The sequence below is a fragment of the Rutilus rutilus genome (genome assembly GCF_951802725.1).
Source record: "Rutilus rutilus genome assembly, chromosome: 16".
NCBI classification, from domain to species: domain Eukaryota; kingdom Metazoa; phylum Chordata; class Actinopteri; order Cypriniformes; family Leuciscidae; genus Rutilus; species Rutilus rutilus.
This window is the reverse complement of record NC_140224.1, coordinates 6,791,860-6,808,862: the sequence shown is the minus strand read 5'-3', so window position 1 is coordinate 6,808,862 and position 17,003 is coordinate 6,791,860. Positions and strand designations below refer to the sequence as shown.

The window sequence follows — 17,003 nt, the reverse complement described above, 5'->3', positions numbered from 1 at the left end:
TTAGAATAACATACAGATCATATTCTAACATTTTATCATTGTTGAACTATATAACATTGATTTGTTTTATGTAAATGTGCTCACCTGTTTAATAAAGTACATGTAGGAGCGGTCGAAGTCTCGGACGTGGAGCTCTCGTTTATATACGGTCTATGGGAGCTCTCGGCATCTCGAAAACACCGCGCTGATATTAATTCTCGGTTTAGTGCTCCTTTTTTTATCCAAAGTCTGCTTGCCATGGTCCATAATGTTTGAACGAAACAACAACAGCGTGCAAATAGACATTGCGAACTACACAGTTGTCCACGTCTGTCGCCTTGGTTACTATCAGAGGGCTCTGGTTGCTATGGCAGTAGGAGAGGAAACCAGGGACAACGCGGATATGACGACATTGGCGGCAACTAAACGGAAATAAAGAAACGTGACGTGTCTTCGAATTAAATTGCAAATTTCTCCTAGTTTGAAAGTTGTTGGAAACAGTCGGGATAATGTAAGTACACAACAAAAATATATATATATAACATAGATATAGTGATTTTTGCTATTTTTAAAGCAAAAAAGTTACATATTGTGCCTTTAAGTGAAGCAAAGAAGTGGATGATGTTTTTCTCGTTTTATTACACAAAAAGACAAATCTTTCAGCTTTCTAACGTTTCAGAAATAAAGCCTTGAAGTCACAACTCTAGAGGCAAACGAAATATAAATTCTGAGTTTCATGTTTTTGTTATAAGTTGGGAATTAGAGAACAGAGTTTGCTGTGCAGCTTTATTGGGATGCACAACTTTGGAGATGGTTTAGTATGTCTTTTAAGTTCCTCCCTGTGCACCCTCAGTTGTCAGTTGTCAGTTGATGTTTGTGTGTGTTAACCTTCGTTTCACACACACACTTTGTAACACTTTCTGTCAATTCCTGAGTTTATTGTATTATTAAAATCACTTCGTATTGGATCATGTGTACCTTCGTCTTCATCCTCATCTTCATCTTGTGACAACATTATTACATTTAAAGATAGTAAATAATACATGCGTAATTGTTACAATGTTACAAATCTATATTTATTTGACATAAAATTATGTCTATATTTATTTTATAGATATATAAACATATATCAAAATTACGCCATATGCTCTCATCGACAAATGCGGAACAATTAGTTCATGCGTTCATGACATCAAGGTTAGATTATTGTAATGCTCTACTGGGTGGTTGCCCTGCACGCTTAATAAACAAACTACAGCTGGTTGAAAACGCAGCAGCTCGAATTCTTACCAGAACCAGGAAGTATGACCATATTAGCCCGGTTCTGTCAACACTACACTGGCTCCCTATTAAACATCGCATAAATTTTAAAATATTGCTGATTACTTACAAAGCACTAAATGGTTTAGCTCCGCAGTACTTGAGCGAGCTCTTAACGCATTATAGTCCTTCACGTCTATTGCGATCTCAAAATTCCGGCCAGTTGACCTAGAATATCAAAACCGACTGCTGGCGGTAGATCCTTTTCCTATTTAGCACCAAAACTTTGGAACAGTCTTCCTACCATTGTCCGGGAAGCAGACACACTCTGTCAGTTCAAAGCTAGATTAAAGACACATCTCTTTGACCTAGAATTCACATAATACATTATAGACTTCTATAATTCAATGTTAGGCTGCATAGATTAGGTCAGCCGGAACCGGGAACACTTCCCATAAATCCTGAAGTACTCGTTACATCATAAGAAGAATAGCATCTACGTTAATTTTAGTGTCTTTGTTTATCCCGAGGTTTTCCCGCAGCCTGCCGGATCCAGGCCGTATCCAGATCTGACGAAGGACCTTCGCCTGGACCCGATGACAACGCAGTGCTGAAGTGCCAACTAGTCTCTCCCTATGGAGGATCCCTTTACTACTCCAGATAAAGCGTTGTCGGGAAAATTCGCTTCGCGTACCTACCCTGAAGTGACAAAATAAAATTCTGTATCAAAATGTATAAGGAAAGACCAGTACTTTGTTTAGGCTTGGTTTGTAGGGAATTACAAACCTGCGCACATATATTCAAACACACATAACTATAGAACCAATTCTTAATGCGCATGTGAACGCCATCAGCGTTTATCACAGGTTCGCGTGTAAAGTCTGTGTAGAGAGAATGGTGTCGTCTTAGCGGCCCCTAATTTAATAACAAATGATCGTTGCGACGGAAGCAAATCAATCAAAACTAACTTTAGCTGGAAAATAACTTCATTAAAGAACCGCTATAAAGCCAAAACAATCTCTGTTACCTTAAATGATACGGTTATCTCTGTAAAGCTGCTTTGAAACAACCTACATTGTTAAAAGCGCTATATAAATGAAGATGACTTGACTTGACTTGACTTGACATAATTACTCAAATAATTGGAAATAATTTGAAAATGAATCACTTAAATACTTTAAGTAACTTTAATAAAACAACTTTTTAATTGGTAAAACTAGTAAAAATACTGACTTCACGTCAAACTTCACATTACTTTGTAAAGTGTATTGTTTGGGAATTGTTATTTAATATATAAAATATAGTGTTCAAATACTCAAACACTATAAAACCAACAACTGGTCAGTAATAACAGGCAGTTTCTCTGTGAATCTGATGAAAACATGGTGTCCTGTGTAGTTTGTTTGAATTGTAAATGTCCTTATCAATGTTAAAACCATTCTTACTAATATATACGTAGATGATATTCATGGGCTTTAATATCAGGGTCAGGATGTAACAGTCTGGCTCCGCTTAGCAGGAATGGCTGATAAAACTGCCATTTGGTCTCCAACTGAGGGAATGAGAACAAATGTGCAGTACATTTCTCTTTTATACCGTTATCAATGTGAGTGATAAAACATTCACAGAATGTCAGATTCTCTGTGCCCAAAGAGTCTCTTTACACCACGTACATTTTCAGGCCAAGAATGATAGAGCTGGAAGGACACGGTGTTTTCTGCTGGGGTGGAACCCTGTAGAGAGAACAGTGAGAACAATGAAGGAAAGGAGGAGGATTCACATTGAAGTGTGAACAGAGATAACTCAGCATACTGTGCCGAGCATCACCCAGGTGTGCTGCCAGCTTGCAAGGGCTTCGGCCTGCTGCAAACCAGCTGCCAAGGGACATCCAGGATCAGGCACACCGCTGTTTGAGACAGCAGAGAGAGGGAATGGCGTGCCGCTTTCCAGAGTTCGTCCCAGTGCTCGCCAAGAATGCGTTCATCACCCATTGGCGTGACATAGAAAACCATCTGGCCGCATGCTGAGAGACAGGGCTTTAGAGAGGGGGGGAGGAGAAGTGGTTACCTGCAACCTGGAATAGTGTGAAAGAGCTGTACTGTAGGTGTACGCTGAGAGGAAGAAAAGAACACACTAGAGAAAACACACTTCTAGTGCTTTGACGAGCTGAGGAATATCATTAGTATGTTGTCAGAGTATATTTTTTCCTTTTTTTTTTTTTGCTTTTGTTTTTTCTATTGAAGTGTAAAGAAAACACACAATCCTTTTCAGTGGACCACAAAATATCTATCTGTCTGTCTGTCTGTCTATCTATCTTTTAAGTAAAATGAAAGGTCATCTAATGTACACCAAGCACCTGCAGAGTCACAGGTCACTTTGCAACCATTAAAAAAGTATGTTCTATATAGTATGAATGTGTGTATTATGAATTCAATTCTACCATAGTACATCTGTTATGTTGTCATTGTCATGTGACCTATGGCATCAGTTGCGTCGTTTCACCTCCATTCACAACTCTTCTCCCGTGGCCTCATGGGATAGTAAAGTGTCCATCGAGTGTACACTTCAGAATCTCGCCGGAAGTAGTAGGTCATCCGGGTACTTTCCGCTTACTGTTTTATGAATATGAATTCGGACATGTTACTGAGCTCACATACTGTTTTTTTTCCCGCCTGCTATATAGTTTGGAAGAAGGCATATTCAGATGCAGCGCAAGTCTGCTGAATTGGAACAGCACTTCAATTTCTATTGGCAACTTAAGGAAAGGAAATGATGTTAGCATTATAATGTTATAGTGCTCTTACTGTTAGATGCACTTGGCCCTTTAAAATGACACTGTGTTCCCAGGCTGTTTTATGGACAGTAATCACTGTAGCTGATGACTTGCAGGGAAAAGATGACTTATGAAACCATATTAGTTTATTTTCCATTGCTCAAGGTTTGTGCTTTGTTTACCCTGTTATGTGTCTTAGTGCACCGACTATGGAAGCTATGGCTGTGTTTTAAACATAAATTGTCTCTTACAATACGACGCAAACATATAAAACAATATTAAACAACAACTCAGTGTGGAATCTCCTCTAGGATTTAGTTTGAATTAATAATGTCCTACAGCTGTTTGAAATGAAAGGCTAAAGTGAGCGTGAGATGTTCTGCTCTACTCTGTGAACTGCTACTGTTGCTCACGCAGTGTGCTCTTATGCTGTCAGCTGCTTTAAATTACCTGCTGCAGTCAGAGAGGTCTCATTAAACCCACACAACAACACTTGGATACTGCTCTACACCGTTTTTGTTTGCATTTTCTGTGCAAAAGAAGTGTGCTTAGTGTGACTGTTTCTTAACACGTAAAACGTTCATTATGTATTAATGTCTAATGAAACGATTGAAGGACAGTTTAAAATGTTTTAATAATCCTTTTTCATGCTTTAAAAAAGTACACTTTTTGATTTTGATGAGTTGTGTTAACTGTCACGGGTTGTGTGGGAGAGACTCAACACACGAGGATGATGAAGTAGGTAGACAGGCTTTAATTCCAACTACGTTAATCCAACACGGTATCCAAAACACAACTGCACAAAGACGAGACCCAACCAAGACACACCAACTGAACTGAACTTAAGTAGGGGAGATAATGACACGCACACACTTGAACTCAGTGACGAAATCAAATGAGTGACCATGACGACATACAAGGCATCAAGAAACGGTGAACAAAAACAAATAGTTTTTGATGGTGTGACATTAACATACTAAATCACATGTAAAATACTTGATTATAATTTTAATTGAAGTTTGTTATTAGTTTTTTTTTTATATATATATTTTAAATGTACTATATTGCAACTTCATCATTACAAATGTGTAATTACAAATATATTTAAATACGTTTCAATAGTATAGTGTCAATAGAAATAAAATTACATTTCTAAGTTTAATTGACCACAAATACACTTTAACCATGTTTCAAAGACAATAGAAGTAATTATGAAATGACATATATGACAGACTTGTTCTGCACGTTGCACTTAACTGTATTTTCTTTCTTGAAGTTGTTCCAATCATATTTCAAGCAATTCAAAACCATCATGGTAAACAGTGTGTATCAGAAATGTCTCAGCTGAAGGAAATAATCCTTTAATATATCGGCCAAATTTTCTTATTGAATATCATTCAAACTGAACATATATTGGCTGATACCGATGTGGTGGCCTATATATCGTGCACCCCTACTAATTTCATTTAATATAAATGTAAACTATAATACATTTTCATTGAATTGTAAATAGCATGCAATTAAGTGTCTGAAAACATTACATTCATTTCGCAATTGTTATGTTTGGGCAGGGATGAAGAGAGGTGAGTATCCACTTTGTCCATTCAAAGACAAAGATAATCCAAAATTAGGTGCCTAAATCAAAAACAGGAGCAGGAGCAGAAACATGAAACAATGAAACATGAATCAGCTTTTACAAACAAAGACAACTGACAAACCAAGACTGAAACACAGGGGAATATGTACACAGGATAACAAAAGGTTAACAAGGCACACCTGAAACTGATGAATCACTATAACAACTAATGAGGGTAACTATGGCAACAAACAGGGTGGCATAGGGCACTGAACAAGGAAGTAAACATAGAAACAATGGGAAACAGAACACACTTCAAAACAAGAGTCCATAAACACAAACCAAGACGGGAACACAGACCGGGATCATGTCAACAATAATATCATTTTTTTATATTTTAAAGCATATCATTTAGTATGATTAAGTGATTATTTTTATTATTTTTTTCACAAGGGACAGTGTGATTATAGAACGATAAAATGGACGTGGATTCATTTTCAGGTCATTTGGTCTTGGAAGAATTTGGTGAGGTTTTGTTTAGTTCATGTTGATATCTTTGCAGGCAAACATCATTGAGATCTATTCAAAAAATTTAGAAGGGAAATAAAAACACATCTGTTCATCCGCTCTACATCTTAGGTCTCTAATTAGCTTTATTGTTTCTTCCTACCCAAAAACAACTGACACTTGAAAAAAAAAAAAAAGTCCCTAATTATATTAGCATGTGTGCCATTCTATTTGCATGCATATGACAAGAACAAGCAAATCATGCATTTGCATTTAATAGTATAATTAAATGATTAGGAATATGCCCCAAATGCTTTTTGAAAAAGAAACAGTGAGCAAATAAGAATGTTTGTTTGTTATTATCACAGGAACCCTTCTGGTGGAGAACATGCAGATAAACGGGAGAGCAGAAGACCCTGACAGGACCATCTCTTTATCTCTACGGGACAACCATGAGCACTGGGTCATTCTGGACCCGGTCAAGCAGCGCTTGTATCTCAACAGCACCGGACGAGTTCTGGACCGAGATGTAATTATCTGAAATCCTTTTGCTATTCAAGTCTGAGACCCTGAATTGAATTGACCCTGAATTGAATGCTAGTGATGCAGAAATGAACACACTTCACCTTTAAACATTACAATAAAACATGGGAATATTTTGGATTTTTTATGGTATTTGAAAAGCTTGCTAATTTTGTTTCTCCTACAATAGATTTACAGTGCTGGTCAGAATTATTTGCCCCCTTGGTAAATATGATCAAAGATGGCTTTAAAAAACAAATCTGCATTGTTAATCCTTTTGATGTTTTATAAATAAATAAAAAAGCAAAAATCTAACCTTTCGTTGAACTAAACTAATTGAAAGTACGGGGGGAAATCACATTATGAAATATATGTTTTTCTCCAAAACACATTGGGAACAATTATTTCCCCCCCTTTATTAAATACTTGGCCCGTTATAAGATTTCTAGCACAGGCTGTCAGGTTTAGATTTTTTATCTTTTGGTATTTGATCGAATCCATGATGCCATGTATCTGAACAAGATGTCCAGGACCTCTGGCAGAAAATTAGGAACACAGCATTAAAGATACAGCAGAGCTTTTTGGCAGCAAACACAAATATGGGTTTGGTTCATACAGGGATAAAAAAGTACCCCATGTGTAAAATGAAATACTCTGTATGCAATGTATATAATGCTGTTCAGATGTAGCATTACATCTTTAATGCTGTGGGCCTAATTTTCTGCCAGAGTTCCTGGACATCTTGTTCAGATACATGGTATCATAGATTCGATCAAATACCAACAGATAAAAAATCAAAACCTGACAGCCTGTGCTAGAAATCTTATAACGGGCCATGTTTGGATCTTCCAACAGGACAGTGATCCAAAAACAAACATCAAAATCAAAACAAAAATGGGTCACTGAGCACAAAACCAAGCATCTGCAATGGCCATCCCAGTCCCTAGACCTGAACCCTATAGAAAATGAGTGGGATGAACTGAAGAGAAGAAGCGCCAACATGGATCTGGGAATCTGAAGGATCTGGAGAGATTCTGTATGGAGGAATGGTCTCTGATCTCTTGTCAGGCGTTCTCCAAACTCATCAGGCATTGTAGGAGAAGACTCAGAGCTGTTATCTTTGAAAAAGGAGGTTGCAAAAAGTATTTAATAAAAAGAGGCAAATAATTGTTCCCAATGTGTTTTGGAGAAAAACATTTATTTCATAATGTGATTTTTTCCCCCCACTTTCAATTATTTTACTTTAAATACAAGGTTAGAATTTTTTTTTTTTTTTGATAAAATATCAAAAGGATAAACAATGCAGATAATGTTTTTTACAGCCATCTTTGAATATATTTACCAAGGGGGCAAATAATTCTGACCGTGCATCCAAGGTAAAAAAAAAAACAAGTTGTAAATTTTTTCATAATATGCATTGCACATCATCTCATTTCCCAAAGAGTCTGAAAATGGCTAGTTTGAAGATTCAGTCTCTCTAAACCACTCCTTTCCGAGAGCCTACTCTGCTCTGATTTGTCTAATGGCCCAGTCTGTTGCGATTGGTCAACCGTTTACAACGCATGTAAGAAACTAAACTCTCCAAAAAAAAAAAAAAAAAACTCTTCCAGACCTCAGAGGACGGGTCATAGTAGACGTTGTTTGCGAGCAGCCAATGAAGACCATAGGCTGTCATTAATCAAATTTGTTACATTGTTACATAGGTTTGTAACAGGAAGTGGATCTGGAATCGACGACAATAACTTTTTGTGGTTCACTTTGATCTTTAAAACTTTGCAGAAATTTTCACAAACGACTATATATACTGCATGAAATGTAATATTCAAATAAGCATAATAGTGGCACTTTAAAATCCTAAAATTGTTAGGCTGATAATATAATTTGGAATAAAAAATAAATAAAAATCAACCAGTGGTCTCAGACTTTTGGACACTCTTTATCTATTCATTTCTTTAGGTTCAATCAGAACTATGATAAATAATAAATAGCTGGGAAATCTGTTGTTCACAGCATGCACTTTGTAATGGGCTTCATAATGGACTGCAAATGGTCATTTTTAGTTCATCCTGCTGAATGCACACCATGCAAATGAACTGCTTGAATTCGATCTTTTCTTTTTGTCTTTTAGCCTCCCTCCTACATTCAGTCCATTGTAGTGCAGGTTCAGTGTACTAATGAGCTTGTTGGCACGGTGATCCTACACGAAGTGCGGATAGTCGTCCGGGATCGAAACGACAACACCCCACGCTTTCAGCAGCCACGATACTATGTAGCCATTAATGAGGTGAGTTTCTATTTAGCAGGGCTTCTTTTGTTCTTCTTCTGTAGTTGTAATGACTTTTTCATGAACACCGAAGTCACTGGCATTCTGGAGCACACGTTATTAAAAGTTTGGAGAAGTGAGTTGCTTAGCTAAAACTGAACATTTGCTAGCTGTAATTGGAAATTCAACCAGTGACTTGTGTCAGTATGATGGTTTACCTACGCCGGGGTTATTTTGCGGTAAATGAATTGCACTTGTGGGCTTTGGAGCTGAATCATTTAGCTGTTAACATTTCTCTGTATTTGACTGCCATGTAATTACCCCAGAAGTGCTGTAGCTCACTGAGTAAATCTGCCAGTCACCTTTTGTGACTTATTTAGCTTCTCTTTGTTTTTCCACAGCAAGGGTTGTGTGAATTCCCATTACACCGTTGTTCAGCATACACAATATTGAAATTTTAGCTGAAACCTTCTTGTGATATACTCTGCCCCTCTCTCTTTTTTTTTTTGCATCCCAAATCACAACAGCTAACATTCATCTATTCTGATCCATTCAAAGAGTCAAAAGTTTGTAATAATTAAAGGGACAGGTAACCCAAAAATCAAATAGTCACTCTCATGTTGTTCCAAACCCGTAATACTTTCGTTCATCTTCAGAACACAAATGAAGATCTTTTTGATCAAATCTGAGAGATTTCTGTCCCTCCATTGACAGCTACTCAACTGACACTTTGACGCTTCAAAAAGTTAATAAAGAGATCGTAAAACTAATCCATATGAATTGAGCGGTTTAGTCCAAATTTTCTGAAGTGACTCAACAGATTGAATTTAGGTAACAAATAGATTTTTTTTTTTTTTTTTTGGAAAGAAGTCTTTTATGCTCGCCAAGGCTGTTTTCAGTTAGTTAAATTTAGAAAAACAGTTACAATTAAAAACAGCTGTTTTTTATTTTAACATATTTTAAAAAGTAATTTAGTCCTGTGATGGCAAAGCTGAATTTTCAACATCATTACTCATTACATCATTACAGTCTTCAGTGTCACATGATCCTTCAAAAATCATTCTAATATGCTGATATCTCATTTTGGTAGCTAAATGCATTATTAAGTCCAAATATAAGAGACATGCAATGGGCAGGGGATGTGTAAAACTTTGTGAATGACAGTAATGCTGGTTCCGTGGAGTTTCATGGTGGAGATTTTGTGTGGGCCTCCCATTACGGTCACGATACACCACATTCTATGACTCTATCTTTCCCGTTAAAAATGGCGTCCTTTTCTGGACATTCATTAGACCTATTTTTATTTTTTCCTTCATTTTTGATTAGCTTCCGAGAACATTCAACACGTAGTGTCATGGTGGGTCTGTAGCAATGCTGCCTCGGTCTCCAGAGATCTTCTCACATTGGATTGACTGCATGGAGAGTGTGTGGCTTTCAGCTAATTGAGAGTTGTTCCCCGGAGAGCTGTCAGTAGAGATTTCCCTCATTAGGAGGCAGCTTCAGTGGCAGGCAGCCTCCTCTCGAGTGGCCTCAAAAAACGGCAGGCTGTATTGCCCGCCATTGATTTAAACCGGAGTTTGAAACGTCTGACTGACACACAGATAAGGGGGACTAACACAGCTCAGTCCATCAGTCAACAAGCACTGCAGAGTGCACTATAAAAGTCCACCGAGTGGTATGCTGAGTTTAAGAGAGACGGTGAAGTAAATAATAATGTTGGGGGGAAAAGCATTTGATGGACGTGTGGATTGAATTGCAAGTGGTTCTAAATGGCTAAAGGGTTGTTTGTGTTCATAGAGTGTCTGCAGATGCTGTGAAGTTATAGAGAAGTTCAGGTGTTCATTGATCAATGTCACTAACTTAATGTCCTTTTGCCCTACAGCTATTGAGATTGATTAAACTGTAAGGTACAAGAGGCTGTGCTATACTGAAATTTGTCAGGCTGACAACTGTTGATGACCATTTTAGTCACAACTATATTTACTTGTAGCATTTTATTTATGTCAGATCCAAGAACCGTGATTAGCTACTGTACTTGCTCTTCATGGCTGTCGGACAGAAACCTCATATCTCCATATTTCGTGTTTAGTTTTTCTTTTCTTTTTTTCTTCCATAAATCATTACTATTGGTCACACTTTATTTTACACTATTAATTTTGGTCAAATGTTAATATAATGACACGCTCAAGTGTCTAACCATATGTGACCCTGGACCACAAAAACGTGGTCAATGGGTCATGGGTAAATTTTTTTTTTTAATTGAGATGTATCCATCACGTATAAGCTGAATGAATAAGCTTTCCATTGATGCATGGCTTGCTAGGATAGGACAATATTTGACCGATATACAATTATTTGAAAATCCGGAATCTGAGGGTGCAAAAAAATCGAAACATTGAGAAAATCACCTTACAAGTTGTCCATTTATGTTCGCGATTGTGCTGCATTCACTCACAAAAATAAATGTTTTATATTTTTACGGTTGGAAATTTACAAAATATCTTCATGGAACATGGTCTTTACTTAATATCCTAATGATTTTTGGCATAAAAGAAAAATCTATCATTTTGACCCATACAATGTATTGTTGGCTATTGCCACAAATATACCCGTGCGACTTGTGACTGGTTTTGTGATCCAAGGTCACATATGTAAGGCCACAGTATCTACTTTGACAACACATTGCTTGAAAAAAAAAAAACAAAAAAAAAACATTTTTTTTTTCCATTTCTTGAAAAATAGTAGCCTGGCAAGCCAGACGTACATCAAGATGTTTAGTCTGGCAACTCACCATAGACACATAGGGATAAACGGCTGTCTTTCAAATTCCCTCTGCACACAATAGGACAGCGCTTCAACCAACCAGAGCGTTTTCCCAACAGCGGAGCTAACGTTAGTTGATAGATTCAACTTTTAAATCTGGCCGACAAAACTACGAACACATCTTCCTTTTTTTAAGAATGACTTAAGTGCCGTTCTTTGTTCTTTTCTCAAAGAAAAACTTAACTCCAAGTCCTCCAGAGTTGCGGCCAAAGCCGATTCGAAAGACCGTTGTTCTCCATCCGCAGCAGCCATTCTTTGTTTTCAAGTGGCAGGGAGCCGTCACAACTCTGTCGTCATATGTTAAGCCCGCCCCCGCCTACTCTATACAAGACGTGATTGGCCTGACCCAATTTAGGTTTTTGCAGCAAAAAGGTCTATTGAGAGTTGCTAGACCCACCCTGGCTGCAAAATAATTTTGCTGCCGCTAGGGTGCGTCTAGATTTCTAGGCTAGAAAAATAGTGAATTTGGGCATACAAGGTTTCCGTCTGACAGCAACACATTGCTTGTGAGAGCAGAAAGGACATTCTCAGTCTTAAGATCAATTGATTGGACAAAAATTTTAGTGCAAGATGAGTATTAAGACATTAATATTTCATCCTATAAAACCTGCTTACAGTGTATATATACAGTATATATATATATATATATATATATATATATATATATATATATATATATATATATATATATTGTATTATATGTTAAAAACTGCAGAGCTTTGATCATAAAAGTATTTAAATATAATATTACTAAGACATATTATTGGGAGATATGGAATGACAACTAATATTTAATGCATTAAGTAGTCTGCTATACTTTTAAAAAAAAATCTCACTGATTGCACTTTGTGGAACATATGCTAATAGCTATGCTATTGTGCTTTATTTGACACTGTCAGATTTACTCAGGATTTTGTTTCTAGGAACTCATTATGCATAACAGGCTGGTTAATTATTCTTTGTTCAGATAGCCTTACATGACCTCATCATGACAGCAGTCAGAGAGTTTTCCTCACATCGTGATGGCGGTTATTTTCATCATAAAGGCTCTCTGAAGCATCCTAACTCTCTTTGCCAGTTTTGTTGTCTGGAATTTGTCTTTTTTTCTGTGTAATATGTCTTGTCAGAATGTCAGAGTAGCGGCGCAGGAACTAACGTCTCAGTTCCCAGGTGCCTGTAGCTTCCGCAGCAAATTCATACCTTTTACTTCCTCTTTTTCTTTGCACTTCTGAGAGCCGCACAACGGCAGGGGCTTCTCGGATCTAAATAGTAATGGGATACTAGTAATTGTAATGGGATACTATCAGAGAGCTATGTATTATGCTGACAGCTTGTCAACCACTCTGTACTGCAGGTAAAGACAATTTGTATCCATAACAATGAAATGTAAAAAACGTATAAAACATACTAGAAACTCTCTTGTTAACTCACCATTAAATACAATATTAAATACCATTACAACCATTCTGGTTCCAGTTGTTTTGAAAAAAGCCAGAATGCTCTGAAAGATATGAAGAGAATGAGCGCTGTGTACTTTATAAGAGCATCAAACTCTCCCTGTTTAACACAACGGTCAAGACACTTAAAGCATAAACCAGTCCGCCAATACCAGCACCAGAAATCAAGCACTAGATGATGAAATGGCAGTAGCAACTAAGGATGAAACCACGTTCATGCTGATAGGCGGCCAACTGAGGAAGTGTTAAAGATGCTAAACTTGTGTTTCTGTCTTTTTCAGCTAACGCCTGTTGGAACCACCATCTTCTCAGGTTTTACAGGGAACAACGGGGCTGTTGACCTTGATGATGGTCCTAACGGACAAATTGAATACACCATTCGGTACAACCCTAAAGATCCAGTACGTGTTTTTCTTTCTTTCTTTTTTTATTGCTCAGAATGTCCTCAGAATAATAATAATAAAAAAGCTTAAAGCTAACATCTTCAAATGTGATTTGAGTAATGAATATGTATTATACCGAATATGCACTGATATGAAAATACAACAGCATCAGCATCAACAACAACAATAACATTAATACTAATTTATATTGATTATAAGAAAAGTAACATCAAAATATGATTACTATTATTATGAAGTCATTTTAATACATTTTCAGTAACACATTATTTTACAATGTCCTTGTTCTATTATACAGTACATGTTCTTACTATAGTAATAACAGTAAATTCTGTATAATTATAAGCAACCCAAAACCAAACCCTAAACGCATAGTAAGTACATGGTGCTCATTTTAATTTATTTTTAGTTGTCCTTATTACAATGCAATTATACATTTAAGTACTGAGTAATAATTAACTATGTGTACTTACTATAGGGTTATGGTTAGGAGGTTTGTTGCAGGGTTAGTTGCATGTAATTATGCAAAATGTATTGTTATTACTATAGTAACCATATGTAACGTGTAACAATATATTTACATGTTTGTGTAATTACACTGTAACAATATCACCTTTAAATAAAGTATAACCCAATTTTCAGTTAGTCTGCCTTCTAACAACTGGTCAGAAATATTTTGTTATACGTTTAATCACAATTGTGTTTTTTTATTTTATATGATTTTTATTGTTTGTTATTTTACTTTATTTTATTGCCAGCCACAGTTTTATATTTCTCTCCAGGTTTATTCATTTCTCTATATGGTCTAGGTGTGCTGGAGCGGTAACAGAGACTTTTCAGCAAGTTCTTTTTAATTGATTTACTCCACAACCTTACAAAACCTAAACATTGGTGAATACATTGTGCATCATTGATACAAAGCATAATTGAGCACAATTTGGCAACATGAAAATATACAAAGCAGTAAATACACCAAATTTAATATAGCAGAAAGTATGCATGCGATGAAATGCAAATACAATTCAGCAAATCGTTTAAATGAATATGGTGGTATTACACATGCAAATTGGTGACATTCTCTGATTGCTTCTTAATGAGTGCAGCATTATTGCTTTGAGTGGAGTGAGAGGAGCTAAACACCACTTAACCATTTCAGGAATATTTTATTCACAAAGTTCAAGTGTTTTGTGTGACATCTCTAAATTCGAAGTATCAGCCTCAAAGTAATGCCTTTAAACCACCCACAGTCTGTTCACTGACCATCTGACGCATATGTTTACTGAAAAGCACTCTCAATGTGAAGCAATGAAATCTGTAATTGAGCTCTAAACAGTAATTTTATAAGTTCACCTGGGTAAAAAAAAAGTTGCTTTCAAGGTATGGCGGAAAATTTTCAAGGTAAATAATTATTCCGTCTAAGTGGGTGATTCTTGGCCAGAGTAACCTGCAGTGTGGATTGGATTTAATGTTGAAATTCAAAGGTCTAGCTATGCAAAGACCACTGCGTTCACTTTCTAATTCATGGTTAGGTAATTGTGATAGGTGGCCATTTACACATCAAACATTTTTATTTCAAAAGAGCAAGGAACATCCTGTCTCCATGTCCCTTTTAAAGTGTTACGCATTGTATGTATTGCTAATAAGGGTGAGAAGGTTTTGAAAGTCAAGCAGTTTTGTCCCATCAGCATTCTCTTCTTATTGAAGCAGATAGATGATGAATTTCTCATGAGGCTGGAAGTGTGTGAGCCTTTGTGTATTTGTGTGTGTGTGTGTGTGGGAAACCCTTTTGACCTACTCTTTCCTTCTCCACAGACCACAAACAGGACATTTGACATCCCTCTCACCCTGTCAGGATCTGTGGTTCTGAGAGAGAGGCTGAATTACGAAGAGATCACACGCTACCTGGTCATCATTCAGGCCAACGTAAGTCCCCACGGGAGGAGATGATATATAGTACAAAAGAAAAAAAGAAAAATGTATTCAGCCTCATGTCATTCCAATCCTGTATGACTTTCACAAACTGAGATGTTAAACAGAGTGTCCAATCTTCTTTTGCCTATAAAACAAAAGTGGATGGTCGTTTACATGGCCAAACTCCAAAACGAAAAATGAAGAACAAAAAAAAAACTACTTAAATGTAGTTTATACAACTCTGAAGTCATATGAGAATTTTGTGTGAGGAACAGACTGAAATTGGAGCTGTTAATCACTGGAAATCTCTGAATCCCTCAGGTCGCATTTGCTGTTGTGTTCAATTCAGAAATGGTGCCTTTAGACAAGTAATGCTTTGCGTTTAGCGTTAATTGGAGCTAAATGGCATTGGTTGGACTTAAATTTCAGTCAGTCCCCTACACAAAGGCTGAAGTCTTGGAATATAGTGGGAAAGAGTTGTAGAAACTAATTTTGTGATACTTATTTTGTCATTTTGAAGCAAAAATGCGGTCTTAAGGTGGTCACATTTACCGTTTTAAATTTTAATCCACATGATCAGAATTTTGCATGAGGGAGAAAGATTTCCCCGAAGAGATTTTACAACAGGTTCAAGATGGTCACACATCTTTTTAATGTGAACTTTATTCAGTATCTTAATATTGTTTGTATGTAGCATTTTTTAGACCTAAACAGCTTTAATGTCCAACCAATTCCATTCACAAGATATTTAACAAGAGAAAGATGTAGGACTTGAGGGGACTTGAAAGGGATTTAAAAACTAAGTGAGATGCCCAGTCTTCTCTTTCTGTCAGTAGAATGTCTTATTTTGACTTTGACTGGAGTCTTTTTGGGTAGCGAGTAAGTTTGAAATCTTAGAGTAGGATTAAAACGTCAGCCCTAAAACCAAAGTTTGTGTTTCCCTTAGGACCGAGCTCCAAACCCAAAGGACCGGCTCACCGCCACCACTACGCTTACGGTGGATGTGTTGGACGGAGATGACCTGGGCCCCATGTTTCTACCTTGCAGCCTGGTAGACAACACCCGAGACTGCAAACCTCTTACTTACCGCGCCAGCATCTTGGAGCTCACAGATCCGGTGAGTGCTTCCTGATCCTGTGCTTTAAGTAGTAGCGTTAAGTCTCCTCATGCTCTATCTTGTAGCTCCAGCCCGAGAATTTAACTGGCAATGGTTTGTAGTTTGACTGAAGTGTATTTTGCATTGCTGGTCTTGAAAAACATCTTTATTCTCTATGACAGACCAAATGGCTTTGCATTGCACATGCTTCTACCGTTAGAGACCTTTTTAATTCTGGTTTCATTTCCGAAATCACTTAACAATTCCAGTGTTTTGATTCTTTTAGTATTGTCTGTCACAAATTAAGTATCTTGAGACATTTGGCACAAGTTTCGGTTCATTTTGAGTCGGACATGTCGAAAATAATGCCTTGCTGAGGGTTTGGATTTGTTGAGGGAGTGTCTCACGAAACTGATTCAAACAGATTAAACACTT

General features: G+C 37.0%; 1 protein-coding gene across 2 annotated transcripts in view; it reads left to right on the top strand.

Annotated features, from left to right (window-relative positions):
* The window catches only part of LOC311305984 (protocadherin-15-like), a 228,887-nt gene that overhangs the window by 42,111 nt on the left and 169,773 nt on the right, over positions 1-17,003 (top strand). For both annotated transcript variants that reach the window (XM_084434059.1, XM_084434058.1), the window contains exons 5-9: positions 6,464-6,624; positions 8,746-8,901; positions 13,442-13,561; positions 15,374-15,484; positions 16,419-16,589. In XM_084434059.1, the coding sequence (XP_084290185.1) occupies positions 6,464-6,624; positions 8,746-8,901; positions 13,442-13,561; positions 15,374-15,484; positions 16,419-16,589 (719 nt within the window). The remainder of the gene's footprint in view (positions 1-6,463; positions 6,625-8,745; positions 8,902-13,441; positions 13,562-15,373; positions 15,485-16,418; positions 16,590-17,003) is intronic.